Source organism: Diadema antillarum, unplaced genomic scaffold (genome assembly GCF_040938485.1).
Source record: "Diadema antillarum isolate AM-2024a unplaced genomic scaffold, OU_Dant_1.0 seq00000002_RagTag, whole genome shotgun sequence".
Classification (NCBI taxonomy): domain Eukaryota; kingdom Metazoa; phylum Echinodermata; class Echinoidea; order Diadematoida; family Diadematidae; genus Diadema; species Diadema antillarum.
Genome location: NW_027271124.1, coordinates 186,805 through 206,067, shown reverse-complemented (window position 1 = coordinate 206,067; position 19,263 = coordinate 186,805). Strand labels below are relative to the sequence as shown.

At 38.5% G+C, this 19,263-nt stretch overlaps 1 protein-coding gene across 1 annotated transcript in view; it reads left to right on the top strand.

Annotated features, from left to right (window-relative positions):
* The window catches only part of LOC139724891 (plexin-A4-like), a 110,517-nt gene extending 92,567 nt beyond the window's left edge, over positions 1-17,950 (top strand). The window contains exons 23-37 of the mRNA XM_071636014.1: positions 791-912; positions 1,461-1,526; positions 2,344-2,418; positions 3,625-3,691; positions 8,443-8,589; positions 9,786-9,942; positions 10,894-11,003; positions 11,349-11,451; positions 11,704-11,789; positions 12,593-12,721; positions 13,143-13,303; positions 14,557-14,704; positions 15,220-15,360; positions 16,020-16,094; positions 17,009-17,950. Coding sequence (XP_071492115.1) covers positions 791-912; positions 1,461-1,526; positions 2,344-2,418; positions 3,625-3,691; positions 8,443-8,589; positions 9,786-9,942; positions 10,894-11,003; positions 11,349-11,451; positions 11,704-11,789; positions 12,593-12,721; positions 13,143-13,303; positions 14,557-14,704; positions 15,220-15,360; positions 16,020-16,094; positions 17,009-17,107 — 1,686 coding nt within the window. The 3' untranslated portion in view covers positions 17,108-17,950. The remainder of the gene's footprint in view (positions 1-790; positions 913-1,460; positions 1,527-2,343; positions 2,419-3,624; positions 3,692-8,442; positions 8,590-9,785; positions 9,943-10,893; positions 11,004-11,348; positions 11,452-11,703; positions 11,790-12,592; positions 12,722-13,142; positions 13,304-14,556; positions 14,705-15,219; positions 15,361-16,019; positions 16,095-17,008) is intronic.
* Positions 17,951-19,263: the final 1,313 nt, after the last annotated feature.

Sequence of the window (19,263 nt, the reverse complement as noted above, 5' to 3'; positions counted from 1 at the left end):
AGAAATGTTTAACTTCACATCATAATTGAGAAGTTAATAATCAGGTGGCATACTTTGACTAGCTTGCATTAATTATGAATTTATTTGTTGATAGGTATTTTTTCATAGCTAAACCTGTGATGGTTCCAGTCAAGAAAAATGCTAATTTTTGTAACCATTTATATACTTTAGGCTGTACGGTTTGAAGTATGAAATATAGGATGCATATCTGTAATATATAAGTTGTGATATCTGCATGGTACCAGACCAATAGTTTTCTGGCCTCTTATGTTTTTATTGCAATTGATTGACAAATTGGCTTTCATTGACTTAAATAAAGGAGAGATCATTCAATATTTTTAGAAGTAGCCACGAATAAATCATGGACAGACATGCTCAGGTTGATTACGAACCAATAATCTCCTGATCACCGGACAGGCATTCAAGAGACTATCGAACTTTCGCCAACAGCCAGTACTGGCTCTTCTCCCTTAAAGCAGCAGGTTCTGCATATTTATTCAAATTTATAAGTTCTTGCATTGAGTTATTTTATTGCAGCTGGTTGACAAATCATTGTGTTTGTTTTGTGTTGTCTCTTTCCCTTTTGATCAGTCTTTTATCGTTAATAAAGTTTGTGTCATTGATTTCTGCATGTCATGCACAGAATAAGAAGTGTTAGCCTAGTTTAAGGCATCAGCATACTTGACTTCAAATTCTCAGTTCATTCTAACCAAGGGTTTATCAGCGGTGTACAGTAATATGTATCTTTATGTTGACATGCATGCTTTTGTCGTTCTGAAATTTGGCACAGCTTCCCGAGGAGAACCTCAAGAAGGCGATGACAGATTTCTCCAAACTGCTCAACAACAAGGACTTCCTCTTGGTCTTCATACGCTCCCTTGATGAGGACAAGAAACTCCAGATGAAAGAGAGGTACATAGGCTTGTGTATTCAAAGCTGGAGAAAGTTTTAGTGCTGCTCTTGCTACTATTGTGCTCTGTCTTTTGGTTGTGATGCTTGTGGTGATAAGTTTTTGGCAGTTGTGTAGAAATGGTTTGCTGGTAAAAAAAAAGAAAAGATAAAAAAAAAAATGATAAAGGAGAGATACCAGTAAAAACAGGATTCCTTTTCTTTTCTCCTTTTTTTTTTACTGTATATCAGAAAGTGTATTGAATCATAATGATATATATTGAGTGATTTGACGGAAAGGCTTAGATAGGATGGGCGAAAGATTTCTGCTTTTGTATAGCACAATGTATTTGAAAAACATGATATATTGTGTGTAGTTGATGCCATTCACTGACCTGACTTGTAGTCATCGGAGATTAGCCCTAACTAGGACAGTGCCTCACACATTACTTTCAGTGCCTGTGACATGAGAACGACCCTGTTGCTGACTTTGAAAATGGAATGTTTGGCTATGTTGTTATAGAACATTCTATGAAGTGACTACTCACATGATTTCTACTCTTCTTTTTCAGGCAAAACATTGCATCGCTGCTCACAGTTGTGCTCGTACTGGAAGGAAAGCTGTCGTATCTAACAGAGTAAGTAGTAGATATTATTTGACCATAATGTTTTTTGTGCTTCAGTCTGACATAATATTGCTTGATATTTATTTCTTTTTGTAATCAAACTACAGTTAAATTGTTAATGTTTTCATACTTTGTGGCACCTTAAATTACATTCAGTAAACTTTGCTTGAATTGAGGTCCTTGGGACAGGAGGAAATGCCCCAAGAGGGAAGGGGTATTGAACCTCGCCAGGGTCAAATGTGTTTGATTCCTGCATGATTATTACCTCCGCCAAGGGAGGGGGATAAATGTTTTCATCTGCATTCTTGTTTGTCCATGTGCAAAATAACTCAAAAAGTTGTGAACGGATTTGAATGAAACTTACAAGTCAGGTTGAGAATGACACAAGGAACAGATGATTGAATTTTGCTTATGTTTCAGGAATTTTCATGGATTTTATGAAGGATTTTCAATATTTTGGCAGTTAGGGTCAATGAACTTAGGAGTTCAAGTTGCATATTTTTTATGGTTTGCATATACACACCAAAGTGCATGCTCTAGTTTCTACTAGGGTGAGGCGCGCTGCGCAGCTGGAAGTTGATGACATAACAAAAGGTTTTTATATTGGGAAATTGGGTAATTTTCAGCATGCATATGTATGGGTGGAAATCACTGACCTCTATGGAAGAACAAGATCAATGGTAGAATTGAGCTTGAAAGTACTTGGCGGAGGTCTGTGCTTTCAGAGTGCTTCTGTGGTTACTTTTTTTCTTTACATGATACCCTCATGATTTGGTGAAGAGGAGAGAGCAAGATGGATGTGATATTCCCTTCATATGTATGTTTGTAGGGTGATGCTAACATTGATGCTGGAGGAGATCACAACCGCTGCGGACACTGAGCGCTACCGACAGCTCTTCAAGCGGTAAGTTTGACAAGCCAGTTTGTCTGTGTGTGTGTGTGGGTGCGTAGAATATCATGATTTTGACAAAACAGTTGTCATGCAGCCCATCAAGGCTTAGACAATCGTCTTGATTTGAAATATAATGCAGACAAGATATTTCACTATTGCTTTCCTTGAAGGAGAATTTGAGAAAAATATGTTGGAATGATGACACATTAGATAGTACAATATGTTACTGCTACTAATATTACTATTAAGGTATTAAAGGATAACGATGATCACGGTGATGATATAAGTTGATTTTCTTAACTCTTTATGTGCCACGTTCGCACGTCCGACTCAGTCGACGGCGTGCCAACTTCGCATATTCTGCTCAACAAACAAAGCCGCCAAAACCGATCGATAAATCGCTAATCAATGCTAATCCTGCGGCACAACGAAAGCGTTTCTCGTGCGCTTGTTCCTCTCATATACAGCTTGCATTCTATGTGGTGATTGACTATCAAGTGGTGTTCCCAACTAGATTTGCTCGTACATTCTAAGTTTCTGTCAAGGTTTTATGTGCAAAAGTCATGCCTTTACAGTAATGTAGCAGCTGGTCATTCAAAAGAAAAATTGAAAATAGATTCGTCATACAATTTATATCGAAACAAAGCTTGGCATTCCTCGTTAACTTTGCCTACTATTATGCCCATCTTAACAGAAAGTTGTAGAAGTTATACAAATTGGAAAAACAGAATTCTTTTTCAAAGCTTGACTACCTTCGTGTCTCAGAATAACGTGGCACACAGGGGGTTTCCACCATGGCACATAAAGAGTTAAACATGCTTGCCAATATGATGATGAGAATGCTGAATGATTTATAGTTAGATACACATGTATGCTAATTCCTGTTGGGGCAACCAAGCCTCGTATCTCAAGAATGTCCAATGTTCGGGAGAGTGAAAAAAACATGGCAACCAAAGCACTATAACAAATAGGATCACCTTTAACATGTCATGGTGGCTTAATTTTGGTTGTAAGCCAGCTAGGGTTTGTGCAGGGCATTTCTTTATATACAAGTTGTAACTGATTATCTGACAATTAATTTTTTTCAAAAAAAAATGTCAAAAGTTGAGATACAAGCTTTTGTCACCCCAAAGATGATATGCAACGTTGTTTATTTATTTAGCAAAGAGCATCAAGTAACATTCTCTCATTCTATTTTTTTTTCCCGGTCGACCTTAGGACGGAAACCATTGTGGAGAAGATGCTGGCAAACTGGATGGCATTGTGCATGTACAGCTACTTGCAGGTAAGCATCCAGAATCACTGTTGCTACCATTCTTGGTTTGCTCTCAGTTTGAAGCAAAGGAAGTCGGTGTACTGTTGGTTTCTTTCATCGTTTCTTTGGAGTTCGCCACAGTGTTTGTAATCTATGCTTCGTTCCGATGTTCAATATTTTTTGTGATGTTCGATATATTTAGCTCACGATGTTACCTGGACAACAAGCATGTGGTGTGTCACAGAAAGAATAGAAATACCCTCTTTTTGTGTTTTTGAAACCACTAGCCCAAGAGTATTAGTTTTAACTGGGACATTTCTGGTAACAAACTGATTTTTTCAGGATAGGTCCAGGAATGTGATTAGAATAACATACTAAAAGTCCTCATAAATCCTCCTCAAACATTTCCCGCAATCCGAGATGGCAACCAAAATAGCCGCAATTTCCTGTTTTTCTCATAACTTTTCAGGTAGGTTTCACCTATACACAGTTTAAATGTCGTAATATTGTTTTGTTACTTGAGGACTCAATATACGACTGTAGTACTTAATCGGAGATTTTGTAACACATAAGTGCTATCAAAACCACTTGAGCTCTTTCTGAATTTAAAATGGTGCCCCAAATGGCTGCCATTTCTTGTTTTTCCTCATAACCCTGCAAAACTGAACCTGAATACGTACTTTGAATGTCTAAATACATGTATGTTTAGAGACATAAGGAAACTAATAAAAGACTTATTCAGATATTTTGAAACACAAAAGTACCAATAAAACCACCCGAGTTCTTCCCGAAAACCTAAGGTGCCCAAAATAGCCGCCATTTTGTTTTATCAACACATTGATGTTTTTAGCCTGTTTCAAGAGACAAAAAAATTCTAAACAAAATAATGTTAGAAATTCAAAAACTCAGACATTCCAGCTGAATGTTTACCCTAAATGTGCACAACATGGGCATAAATTGGGGGGATGGGGGATGCATCCCCCGCTCTTGGAGGAGGGACATGGCCTCTACACTCGTCCCCCTCCCCCCCCCCCCCCAAAAAAAAACAAAAGTTTAAAAAAGAAAATGAAGAAGAAAAAATTTGACTGTAATGATTTAGTCTTTTGTTTATACTGCTATACATTTGATTGATAGTGAGAGCTACACACTATTCAGAGCTTAACAGTATTCTATCTTTTCGGATGTGTTTATTTAATTTTCAAATTGGATGGACCGTTTGCCTTGCTCGCTTGCAAAATATCAACTTAGAGCATGGTTTAGATGTGAAAAGCGTAAAATACCATGGCAGTTCGTACCTGCAATGATGTGGGCCTCTTGGGACCAATCACAAATTACCTACGAAAAATAAAACCGCCAGAATTATACCCCCTCTACCCCCCCCCCCTCCCCATTTTCTGAATCATCGAGCAAACGATGATGACTCAGTCAGGAATATCTACAGGCACCCAGGGATGACCAGGGGTTTCGATCCTACGGGGACAAAGGTTCAGTTGCCTCCCTCCCCATGAAAAATATTGAGGGCAAACATATCGTTTTGCCCCTCCCCCATAATATCCGAGTTGGTTTATTGTCCAAATATTCAACAAGAAGTATATGCACCTTATCATTGAATTGCAATCATAAAAAATGCAAAACCTCCCTTGCTCGGCCCCTTTCCATAGACTTTATACGCTTTTGAGATTGACAAATTTGTGAAAAAAAGTGTGCACCAGATTTTTCACTTACAAAATGCATAAGTTTTCTCATATTGGAGGGTGATATGCCCTTTCCAACCCTTTCGCCACTCGGTTCCCCTACATAAATTTAATACCCCTTTCGTTAACGATTTCCCAAATATTCTATCAAATATGTGTAAATAATGTAACTATTTCATTTCAATCCTGAAAGTGCAAAAGCTCCTTCTTGTTGGAGGGGTTGGGAGATACAGAGACTATGAATTGACTACTCTTTGAGAATTGAAAATGTTCTCAATATAATACCAAAGGTGCACCACCATTGAATGATGATCATAAAGCTGCAAAAACTCTGTCGTGTGGGATTGGGTTTCCCCCCTCTCACATCCTCCTCCAGCACATTGCCTAGACTGTACAATAACTATTATAGTCTTTTTTTTTTCTGCTTACACTTTTAATAGAAACAAAAATTTAATATTTCATCAACAGTTTGCACCATAACTTAGATTTTCAGGTGTGGAAGTAAAAAATCTCTCTCATGTGGGAGGGTGTATCACCGTCCACCCCCTCCCCCACATATTTCCCTAAATATATATTTTTCTTACTTTCATGATAGAAACAAATATCGAATATCTCACCAAAAAAGTGCACTATATCTCTCAATTTCAAGTTTGGAAATGTAAAAAACTCTTTGTGTTGGAGGTGGTGTCCCTCTCCATGTACAAATAAGTATATGAGCGTCATACAGTCACTGATTTCTATATACAGTGGAAACTCGATATAACGAGATGGTCGGGACCGAGTCGTTTTCCTCGTTATAGCTGATATCTCGTTATATCAGTAGGCATAAAAGAAAGCATAACATAAAGACATTAATTTGCACATGTGGGACTACACATCATCTTTCAATAAATACTGATCACTTGGTAATGTGTGTGAGGTAATTACTCACCTTTATGGGTAAGAATATGTTTTTTCGCCAATGAGATCCGATATCAAGAATGTTTTTCTTTGTAGATGTTTAAATTTGTAAATCTAGAAAGCTTGCGATTGTGTGAAGATCGTCTGTGGATTGGTATGTGGTTATGGTATGGGTGTGTGTTGTGTGTGGAAATCTTGAATATGGTCTGCACAATGCTGTGTGTGTGTGTGACACATTCTGTATGTACATTATGACTGCGTGTGTGTGAAGATGGGGAATTCCCTACGTAGAAAGCCAATCACAGCATCAGATTGCCTCACACTTGCTGAACGTCATGATGATGTCATGTATACGGCCGTCCCACCACATTTTCTGCATCTATCAGTGCGCACACATACACACACATACACGTACAACATGCGGTGCTAGCTTTAGAGTGGACTGAAGAAAATAAATATGTGTGTACAAGACAGTTTTTGGCGCATCGAGCTTTACAATCTCGGAACATGGTAGCACAGGCGAAGTAAAGCTTTATCCGAAGACATTTTGCTTTACCTCGCTATAACAGGTTTGACTGGCTATGTTTTTCTTTGTTTGGAAATCACAAAATTTATCTCGTTATAGCAGTTATTTCGTTATAGCCAATCTCGCTATAAGAGTAGCATTTTACATAGACTTGTGTGGAAGGAGATTTGGGACCGGGAAAATTTCCTCGTAATAACCGATATCTCGTTATAGCAGTGTTCGTTATACCGAGTTTCCCCTGTATTAATTATTTGATCTACATGAAATGAATAAAATAACTTATAATCACGATATTTCCAGGTCAAATGATAGGCTTCTCCACAGAAATTCACTGTCATGTGATATTACACATTACTTTGTAGTACATGTAGACACTAATTTTGAACATGTATACAGCATGGATACCAAAAAGAATAGTTTTTACATTTTCTTCCAAAGTGATAGTTGAAAGTTTCAAATGGAACTCACCTCATGGTAGACATACATTGTAAACTGCATCTTGTTAGTAGAAAAAAAAAGGGGCAGCACTGAAATGTTCATCTCATGTGCTTGAGGTGACAAAAATAGAACATTTGGAAAAAAATGTTGCCCTGTCTGTTAAGTAATAATACTGATGGTGAAATGTTTGCCTTGTAATAAGCACATCCTAGTAGATCCTCACATTCAAATGTTTTATTTTCAATTTGTATACTGCATGCATGAGAACTATTTTATTTAATAAAAAGATTGTTGAATGCTTTCAGGATGAAATATTACATGTTAATCAATAACTGATATGTACAGTATTTACGTAATAGTGAGATAAAATTGTTAATTTTGGATTTTGGGAAGAGCTCAAGCCATTTTATTGGTACCTGCGTGCTTCAACATCTCGTAATATGTATTTTATTGAGTTTCTTGTGCTTGAAAACATATATTTAGATTTTGTATTTGGAAAACTTGATTGAAAAGTTACAAGAATTTCAGGAAATGGCAGCCATTTTGGATGCCATCTGGGATTGCAGAAAATGCACAGCTTGTTACCAGAAATGTCCAGGTTTAAGCCTATTTTGACTTAATGCTCTTGGCCTACACATTGAATTCTTACAAGTGCATTTTAACACCTGCACAGAGGTAATGCCTGCTTTGAAATTATCCCAAAGAGGCTCTCATTGTGAAGTTAATTGTTTTTTTTTTTTAAAGTCATATCAACAAACAGACCTCCCCAACAAAAGTGAATATTAAAAAAAGGCGATACTGAGCAGGAAAAAAAAAGAAGAAGACAATGCTGCACTGTACTTTGGTACTATCAATCAATTCACTTCTCCGTAGGTGACTGAGGCAGACATGGATCACACTCTATCATGCTATCAAAAGTCTCCTGTTGTGGTGTTTGCAATAACACAGTTACAGGGTCCAAATTTATGATGAAATCAAGTCCATTTTGCAGAACAATGCATCCCCACAAGCGCACAGTTTGTCACATGATCATACTCTCTTTGATCTCTTCATGTTCTTTTCTGCTGTTGTTGTTTTTTTTTCCACTCTTGCTCTTGGTTTTGGAATCTGTCTGCTGTAGCTCTTTATTTATCGTCTGTATACGTGTATCTGACTCTCGTTCTCGATCTCAACTTACATATTTCCCCCAATGTACACATCTTGTTATTCCTCCCCGTAAATAGAAACATGTGGCGTACCCTCTCTACCTGCTCTACCAAGCCATCAAGTTCCAAGTGGAGAAGGGTCCCGTCGACGTCATCACTGGCCACGCCCACTACTCTCTCAACTATGAGTACCTGCTTGACGAGGATGTCAATTTCCATGAAGTGGTAAGACGCTAACTTTGATGACCACCTCGCTCACTACAAAACCTTTTGAAGACATTCTGGTGTAGTCGCTACCCATTATGAAGTGTCTTTTGTTGTTGACAGCAGTATGTGTGTATGGAATTGTTGTATGTTTTCCTGGGATGTTGTCAGTGTTAGGTAGATGTATTCGAATGCACTGGTATGTAGTGTCATGATTGGCCCACTTCTTATTCGTAATGGATGTATTTGTAAAAATGGCTCATTTTATACTGTAGCACCTCTATCTGTGTGTGAAGCTCAACTGTGGTACTGAGCCTATTTGAAGTGTTCATTCTCATGCTTGCACTTTGTAAGCTTTTGGACTGCTGCAGATTGAATGAGCTGAGCAGGATAGCATGTAATGTGACCAAAGAGTGAACAGTGGTGTAAAAGAAAGAGACAAGTTCAACATATAATCAGAAAGACTATTATGAGAGAAATACTTGGGCAAGTGTACTGATCAGTAGCAAGTTTGTTGTGAGCTTAGATTGTTCCATTCTCTACATTGAGCTAATGAGCAATTGAAACTCTAGTTTACCATACAGCGACATAATTATTACCAATGGATAGCTCCCTGTCTCTCTCATCACCAAGGTGATGACACCAGAACTCGCCGGTCTCCCTGATTTTACAGGGGACTTCCTGAAAACAATGAGATTTCGTTTTGAGTGGATAAAGAGGATATGAAAATCTCCCTGATTTAAGAAGTAATGTACTTTTGCTCATTGAGCTACCTATAGCAATGGCAGATCTGTGGGGGTGTAACCCCCCCCCCCCCCCCCATAGGCTCATAATTGTTTTGTTTTGTTTTGTTTTGTTTTGGTGTTGTAGGGGTTTAACCCCCCCCCCCCCCCCCTCCCTTTTTGAGAGTTATCTTTTTGTTGTTGTTGCTTGTTAGCCAATTTTGGGAGAGAAGTGGCACTCAAAAATGTTATGATTTTTTTTTTTCTTTTCATGACTCAAACTTAACCTCCTCCATCCTTGGAAAAATGCTAGATCCGCCCCTCTGTATTTCTAAACACATTTGGGATCTCCACTGGCAGCTTTGTGGACTCTCCCTGATTTTTGATGCTTTAAAGATAGCTGCACTGTGACAACTATCTTGCTGCACTATCACTGTAAATCTGCCACACCCTGTCATCTTACCTCTACCACACTGTTTTCCTGTCCTCCTGTAGAACCTCCAGGTGGAGAATCGCCTCCAGGAGATGGAAAACAACATGGTCAAGGTTCTGAGTGTGGACACCATCACGCAGGTCAAGACCAAGATTCTGGACGCGGTCTTCCGCAACAAGCCCCTCTCTGCCCGCTATATCACCTTGGATGTAGACCTCGGTAAGGGTTGAGAGCGAAGCAGGACAGAGCAGTGTAGAACAGAGTATATTGAATTGAAGTGGAGTTGTTATCGTTAATAGCAAAATCTTTGCTACCTATTGACAGGGTCTAGATTCAAGTATATGGAGTTTGAATGAGAAGAACATTTTCACACAAAAACTGTAAACATCAATATTTTCACACGAATAATTTTTCGTGCTTAATGACTTGAATTTGCCCTGCACAATTGTCAACCTATCAAAAATGTGCAGAGAAAATAGTGAAGATATTTTTACTGGTTTTAGAATCCATGCTCGACAAAAGTAGCGCAAATTATGTGAAAATTAATGTACCATGAAAATTTCTGTGTTTATGGTATGACAGAATTGAATTCATACATATTCCTAGTTTCCATTGACACCAATGCAGATGGTCTCATTACCCATTACCATGTTCTAAAGATTATGATTAATCTTTGCATTTGTTTTTCATTACAACATGAAGAGAGAATGAGATGGATGGTAGTAATGAAGAAAAAGATTACGAAATGTATCATCAGAAAGACTTTTGATACCAATGAGATAAATCTGATATGAGGTATCTATTTTGGTATATTCATTTTTGCTAATTTCATGAGTCAATTGATAGTGTCAAAATCAACAACTTGCAAAAATATTGCCTCCCATGATACAAATGTTCTATAATCATCTCCATGGTGAAATATCACAAACTTTCCTCCTGTAAAGGGATAGCACGTATTTCTCATTTCATCACTGAAGTTCTCATTTGTGAATGTAACCACAAACTTGTCTTACTCTTTCCTGTTTGCAAAATATTATACTCGCAAGGTATATGGCATATAGTTTTTGATGTAAGTTTCTGATAGCTGTGCCAGGTTGTTAAAGCATTGCGGGATCTTCTTAACATTACATTATCTATGTGCATTTCTGCTCTTTACCCGGACTCTTTCAGTCTTGCGGAGTGGGAAGATGGGCCAGCTGGTTCTCCGTGACACTGACAACACCACAGAGAAGCCAGATGTCAACCGATGGGCAAAAGTGAATACCATCAGCCACTATGCCGTAAGTTTGGACCGACAGTCTCCTTTATCTCTAGACTACTAGCCCTTTGCTGCTTTGTTCCGTAAATGATTTGTAATGTGCATGTCAGAAGTGGCATCCAGTATCTTGCATCAGTCTTCAATTTCTGCAAATTACAAGCATCAAAAGGTTATTTTATTGGGCTTTGTGTACATTTATGTCATGTTTGTAATGTGGTCCTTATTTTGTAAGACTATTTTTATGGCCATTGCGTCTCTGATGTGTATTTGTTTGTTTGTTTTTGAGCAGGTTATATTCATCTATTTATTGTTGTTTGTTTGTTTGTTGTTGTTTTGTGTGTGTGTGTGTGTGTGTGTATGTGTGCAGATTTCAGATGGAGCTACAGTGTCGTTGGTCAGCAAGCAGATCAACCCCAACGCCAGCCTGGCCACACCTCTGGATGAGGACACAGAGCTCCTGGCTCCAAGCCGTAAGTTAAAAACCAGAATTCGAGAGAAGAACTGTAGCATGTCATTTTGTCACTTCATGTAAGTCATGGCTTTTCCTCTTTTTTCCCCCTCCTTTTTTTCTTTTACTTTTTGAGGCCAGTTGACCAGAATTTGTTGAATTTCTTACATTTGTTGGAAGTTTTGCAAGTGCCCGTTTTGTTTGTTTGTTTGGGGTGTTTGTGTGTTTGTTTCTGTGTGTGCTTATCACTCTGACTGTGTGCATCTCTCAACAGCGCTCCCAAGTCCAAAACGTGGACCTCCTATGACAAACACAAATGTGGAGAGTGATCTGGAAGAGGGGTTCCAGTTCTACCACCTGGTGAGACAAGCCATCATCCCTTACTAGGTCCCTCACATTGCAACAGTCACATACAATGTACATATGTACCTTGCTGGTATTTTCTTGACCACAAAGCCACCATCACTTATTCAAAGAGCCTTGTAACAAGGAACAATTTCCAGAATTTGTAATTGCTTGTGATAAGATGAAATGTTTTAAAATAGACAAAATACCACAAATCTCATTGACTGATACACACACACACACACACACACACACGCACACACACTTGCACAAAAGAATATTTTGGATTGATTTCAGTTATTGGTACTCAAAATTGCTTCTTGAATTGATCAGTGACACAGTGTATTCAGTGATATTCACTGAGACATCAGCTGACTTTTTTTCTCTGGTTTCTTGACAATGTGAAGATCACAGAGCTTTTAAGGTATGTTGTATGAGAGGATCTTGAAATGTCTTGAGAGAACATACACGGTTCAACAGTTTGAAAATCATATGATCTTTCTTTCTTTCTTTCTTTTTTACAATTTTTCAAACTATCTGAGTGAAGGGATATACTACAATATTCTAGGTCTGCCCTAAAAAGTGGCTTTCTGTCCAAAGAGCATTAATGAACACTATTGCACAAGTTTTAGGTTTTCCGTCTTGGCTACAACTGTCAGAATACTTTAAGCTCATATAGTTTGTCATAATATTAGCCCCAATGATTTCCTTCTCTTCAAAATCCCTTCTGTTGCCATGCATGCAATGTCACATTCTTCAAAAGATCCCAGCTACAAAAAACATTTTTATGGATGCACATGTCCCTTTTTGTTTTGCAGTCTCCACTGTTTGAAGATGATGCCTTTAAGAAGAACAAGAAGGGCCTCCGCAATTCCTCCAACACAGGCCCAAGGATCAAGCATAGAAAGATTCGGGAGATCTACTTGAGACGGCTGGTTTCTACCAAGGTTTGGACTTTTCCCCCTTTTCCCCTCATCCACTTTCACTTTGTTTTCAACCCCATGTGTGAGGTTCTGGAGTGAACTCATACACTTGAAGATTCTTGACACAACATGAAGCAGTTATATCCAGTATAAGGTATCATCAGAGACTGTTGGTCTTTTGTAAGACTGATCCCAACCGAAAACATCTGCAATAACTTAGTACAAAAAGCAGACAACAACAAGGAATGAATACATATAAGAAAACAAATTAAGGCACATAGAACAAAGCTAAAAAGAATTTGAACTTCCTTATGTATATGAAGTGTTTCTACTTCTTGTAAACATAGCAATTCCGGCAATTCCGGCAAATCATGCAATGGCTACTGGTCCCCATTGATTTGAGGGTGTAAAACTTACAGAAGTCATTTTGTATCCCTGCTCACAGAAATCAATCCAGACGTTTGTGGACGATGTTCTGGCAGTAATGCTGAGAGTGTCAGACGACAGACCCTTTCCCAAGGCACTCAAATATCTCTTTGACTTCTTTGACCGCCAAGCAGACAGGCACAAGCTGAAGGGTGCGGCAGATATGTGGAAAAACAGCTGGTGAGATTTCCAGAAACCGATTATTCATCTTCTTTTATCATCTTTTTTTTTTTTTTTTTTTTTTTGCGTCAGATGTAGAGTTCCTTTCCAAAAGGTGTTACTTTATCTCATTTTTTTTTCTTTTTACAGAAATGTAAATGTATTCTGTTTTAGTTGTCCCATACAGTAAACTCAAAGTACTGAATTTCTCGCGAGAAAACAGAGAAATCTGGTAATGAAAATAAGTCTTGTTCCAAGAGTTGCTAGATCCAACTGGATCCAAATACTGGTAGAACTTGCATGCATGCTTGACTGTATTTTGACTTCAGAGTAAGGCCAGGCTGGCTAGTTTTCCTGCTTGTGTACCTGTCCACATGAAAAAAAAATATATAAATAACAAAAAACAAATTATTAAATTTCTTAAAGAACTGCACATGCCTAGTGTACTCATTCAACACACGCTAAAGGAAGAGCAGACTGATGCACAAGTTACGTGAACAACTTCACAATTTTTCTGCTGTTTACATTTTCATTACAAGAGACCTTGTGAAGTTTCATGCAAAATTCGAAACTTCACAGTCCCAAGTCTTTGCGTGAACTTTCTTGTGGAATTTTGTAAGGTTGCCAGGTAACCAGTGCCCTAACTTTGCAAGTTTTCAAGAGTTTTCAAGCCCAGTGATAATGGCCCTGTTGGTACTGGCTCGTGCATTTCATGTCTTCCTGTACATATGCTGTGCATGATACTCTACAACTACATGTATGAGATAATTAAAAAAAAAAGGGAATTCTTGATATTTGACATATGGATGCTAATCAGATGTGGCGAGGTGTGGTTGAGATGTTATTCTGACCCACTGCAGATAAATTGAAAAATTTTGTAGCAGAAGTATAAAGGCACACCATCCAGGCAATTTCCATCATTGACTGCAATTGCAGTTTATGGAGGAGGACTTACAGGAATTGAGAAGGCTTGGTATAGAAGTGAGCATTACTGAGTAGATCTTTTTAACTAAACCATGACTAGAACAAAAGAACCTTCCCTTTCCCTTAACTCTACTCCCCCCCCCCCCCCCCCCCCAAAAAAAAAAAAAAAAAAAAAAAGGAAATCAAACTCGTACACATCAAAGTAGCACTGTAGGCAGCCAATCTTTTTGTATTTGTCTAATTGCTCCTTCTTTTCTTTCTTCCTTTTTTTTCCCCTTTTTCTGCTGTTCTTTGTTTATCATTAATTTTTTTCCTCGCTCTGTAAATACTCTTCTATTTTTTCTGTGCAGTCTTCCACTGAGGTTCTGGGTGACAGCCATGACCCACCCAGCCTATGTCTTTGACATGCATCAGACCGACACGATAGATGCCTCGGTCAGCGTCCTCACACAGATGCTGGACAATGCCTGCAAGGGAATCGTCCCCAAGTACAGCATCGTAAGTCAGGGGTGCTCCAAGCACACTTGTCCAGGGCAACTAAAACTCACTGTCAGGACGAGTAATTTGAATGGGCATGCGCGTGATTAAAATTTAGGTTCTTTGCCTTGACTCCATGGGTACATAACCATCAATGAATTCTGTTGAGCAGTCCTATGTTGACAGATGAATTATTTGTGGGAATTTCTTTGTCATATTAAAATTCTTTACTCAGATTATTACTAAGTACACTGTATGTCTGTGACATCCATTATGTAAAGGAAGTAGTCATTGTATCCTTTGGCAGCACCTGTTTAATTATGTTCCTTAACCTGACAAAGTCGTAGTACATAGTGTATCAGCTTCAAGTGTAGAGCTAGAGTCTATAGCACTGTGGTAAATACCACTCAGTGGTAATCGCTCATTTATATTTTATTTCATAGTATGCTCTTTTGTTTTCAATACCTGCTGATAAAGTGGAGCCCGTTTGATTGATTGTGCTTGATATGATGTACTTGTGGCAATTTGTTTCGTAGGAAACGTCACCCAGTCGAGTCCTGTATGCCAACGAACTGCCCAATTATATCGAGATGATCCAGACTTTCTACAACGACATCCGTACCAGCTCCAGGGTCAACCAGGATGTGTTGGACATGGAATTCAAAGAAGTGTGTGAGGTAAAGATGACTTGGCACTTCTCCTTGATAGCGTGATAGCACACAGCTACATTTTTGTACCCTCAGTGAGAGACAAATGGTTTGCATTTAGTACAGCATTCAACTCCTCTCGGAGTAGATGCCAATTATCGTTTAGTCTTGAAGAATGAGCTACCCGGTGTGTATCAGGTAATCTGTAACAGTTTGAATTTAGACAACATTTGGCAGTGTCATGTGCAGTGATGGTTGGAAGTGCATGTGTACATGAGAAAAGTATTTTTTAAGAAAATAAATAAATACATAAATTTAGTAGTTCTCCATGGAAAAAACAAAATGCTTGACCTCCATGTTCAGAAAGAATGAGAACGAAATTAATTGAATGCATGTCATTAAAGAACGCCACAGGCAGCTGTGAACCAACACTGAGTGTGTTTGATGCTGCAGTTGTCTCTGTTTCTGTATGATCACAGGATACACATGGAAAATTCTTGCAGAGAACGGTCGATGAAATAGGTGATGGCAATTGAAAGCTTCAAGTGTGTAATTTATCTCTTACTTTGTCAGATTTTCAACAAGCATCTCAACATGATTGCATTTCCAGTATTAAAGATAATCTTCATATATTGTTCAGCATGATTATTATTATTATTTTTTTTTTTTTTTTTTTTTGCTCTACACAGATATTCCAGAATTCATTCAGTCACATAGGGACACTTCATCAGCTGTACCAGCATGCCAGTCAAAGGAGTGACAAGGTGAGAATGCTGTTTTCCAGCATACACAGATCTGCCCCAGAGTATAATGTTAATTTACTGACATTTTATAATCCTCCCAGATGTTTAAGGTCATCCGATTGTAGATTGCTTGTTGTTCCAAAAACGAAGAAATCATGAGGGGATCGGTCATTTGCACATGCTGGACCTTACCTGTGGAATCAGTTGCCTCAAGCAATCCATTACATTTTGAATGTTGACTCCTTTAAAGTTGCCCTCAAGACTCATTTGTATGTAACTGTTTTCCAGTAGAATTGTATGTTATGATTTTTTTTTGACATCGTCATCATTGTGGCATTCATTTTCATGCGCATGTTTGCGTAATACTCATTTTTTTCTACTACGCCTTGAGCACATTAGTTATGTGGAATTGGCTCATTATAAGTACCCTGTATTATTATTATTATTATGACAATAATTTGTACATCTTGTCAGAAATATAAACAAAATGCCCATCAACCAATAAATGCTATTTGAGCATAGATTGGAGTACATGTACCTTTGAATGATACATTGTGTAGTTGTACAACTTGTAAAAAGACGTACATAGCAATCACGGCTGAGCTCAATAGATTTTGACTTTCGCTGACCCCATGTGGGTGCCATTTCATTGTATAACAACAGAGTTCGCGAGCCCATCAGCGCACACTCTATTCAAGATCTCACATCTGATTGATATTTCTCTTTGTTTGATGGCACATGCAGTATGACCATGAAAACGGGATACATGTACTGCTTGACTGCTTTCATACAGGTGGATTACCAGCCTGTCCGCTCTTTGTCGACAGGCAAAAGGAATCTAGTGTGGGGGTCTTTGAAGGTTCCCAGAGAATTGTAGAAGGAAGGGGTAAAGTAAAACATCACTGTAATTTTTGTTCTCTGTCTTGGTCCCACAGCTGGTGGAGGCCCTGGAGGAGGATGAGCAGTGCCAGAGGGCCAACATGGGCTACAAGCTGGAGCAGGTTGGCACCATCCTCGCCGAGGGGGAGGACTAGGGCGGAGCAAGGGGGAAAGGAGGAGGAGGAGGAGGGGACTGCATCCCACCGGAAGGGCCACTTGCCACGCCCTGATGACTGCTGGAAAGGGGTTCTATCCTCTGCCTTCATGACACGCCAGTCTTTGTGGGGAGAGAAGAAAACGGGCGCTGTGAATAATGAGCGCAGAATGAGACTTACCTATTCTGACAACTATGATGCCACTGTAAGATAGGCGAATGATGTTGCACCTTTAAGCGTCGCACCATGTGACATAATTATTCACCATGCACTCCAACTTGTCTGTGAAGTGTACAGTGTAACTACATGTACGTAGGTGTTGTATTTAAAGTATTGGTGATCTTAAGGGCAAAGAACTGTGTCATAAAAGGGATGTGATGTAACTGGTGGAAAGTGTAAGCATGTTTATCGTGGCCAGCACATTCTCGCTCAGCACAGCTTTAAAAGGAAACAAAAACAAAACAAAAAAAGGTTCACTGCTTCTTCCAAGTACTTTGTTGAGTTTAGTGTACATATCAAGGCATGATGGCACAAGCTAGAGGGTAGTGAACAAAACATAACATTTTCCTGTGTATCAAAATTTGCCCGAGGCTCGTGAATGACTTCCCAAGATGTTACACCTATGTAAATATGCATATCAAATGAGGAGGGTGGTTTTTGTGTGTTTGTATGGAGGAAACTGGTTAGACGTCGGTCAAAGAATTGTGGATATTACATGTCATTCATGTTTACTATTGACCAGTGAAACCTGTCGAAAGTTTGTCCAATATGCACATATTGATTGTCACCATTTTTCACTCACATTTGGACTATAATTGCACACAAGTGGATGTCTTTTTTAGACATGTTTTTTTCTTATTCAGCCCATTGTGCATGTGTAAACTGTGGTCTATATTCATCTGAAATCGACACATTCTCGGCTTTTATGCAAGCAAACTCACCAAAAGTGTGTTTTATTGGATATGTTTTTTGTTTCTCTGTCATGTGTAAAATTGCACATGTGTCTGCACTCTTCCATGGAAACCAATTTTTTGTGTACGTTGTTTTGATATAGCATGTTTTGATATGGCCTTTCTCTCTGTGTGAGTCTGTTAAGTATGGTTGTGGGGAGATATATTAGACAAAAAAAAAAAACGCAATTCTTGATTATGGCGATATGTATACGAATCTATCATGTCATCTTCATCACCTTTCTCGATAGTGTTCTATTATATTTTATGAATATCTTCTTTTACCACAAGGGTGAGCATGATGTGAAATCGCATGAAGTTCAGGTGCTTGTAGGAGAAAAATAGAATAAATAAAATTTTGGTTGTGTAGAGTTCTTGGCATGGCGGACTATGGTAATGGCTGCTTTCGACTGTAGCAGAAGTTTGAGGTTCATTTCTATTCTCACTCTTTGTCTTCATAAGTCTTTTCTTTGAATGGAGATTTTTTTCTTTAGCAGGATTATCACCTCAAATTTATGATTTCAGCACTGCAAACAGCATCATGGTATCAGATTTTGGTGGCTTGATTAAATGTAAACATCTCTTGTGGTTTAATATTTGTAGACTTCTAGAATATTGAGCCAGCTGTTGTATTTATATTTTGTAATCATTCTCTTTGCTGTAGGGGGAGACTTTGTCTCAAGTTTGTAGCCGCTAGTGAGGGGAAAAAAAAAATCTCAAAATGAAATTTCAAGCCAAAAAAGCCTTGTTCAAACATGTACCTGAGTCTGTGAAGCCATGCATATTGTGTACTTTGAAGCTAGAGACAGACATAGCATAGAGTATTAGATTGTCTCGTAAGATGTTTGGAGTCGTTTGAACGTGGTCTATATGGAAAGCAAAAAGTAAAAAGTTATGAAATAAGAATAAGTAAGGAGAATGAGGGCATGTGAAGGGATGTGTGTATTTGTGACTGCATATTATGTGTGCACAAAGTGTGAGTCTCACTGCTTGTCTGCGGACAATGTAGCCGTGACACCAGTGTATGCAAAATCTATATGATAGAGCACCTTGTGTATGGACTGATGAATACATCTACTACAAGTTAATTTGTTGTGTTTTACCAAATTTCTTTCAACTCATTTACTCTATAATGTGTTGGTTTGGGTTGTTGATGTTTTTCTTTCGCTTTGTGCTTGTCGCGTTCTGCTTTGTGTGCATGTCATG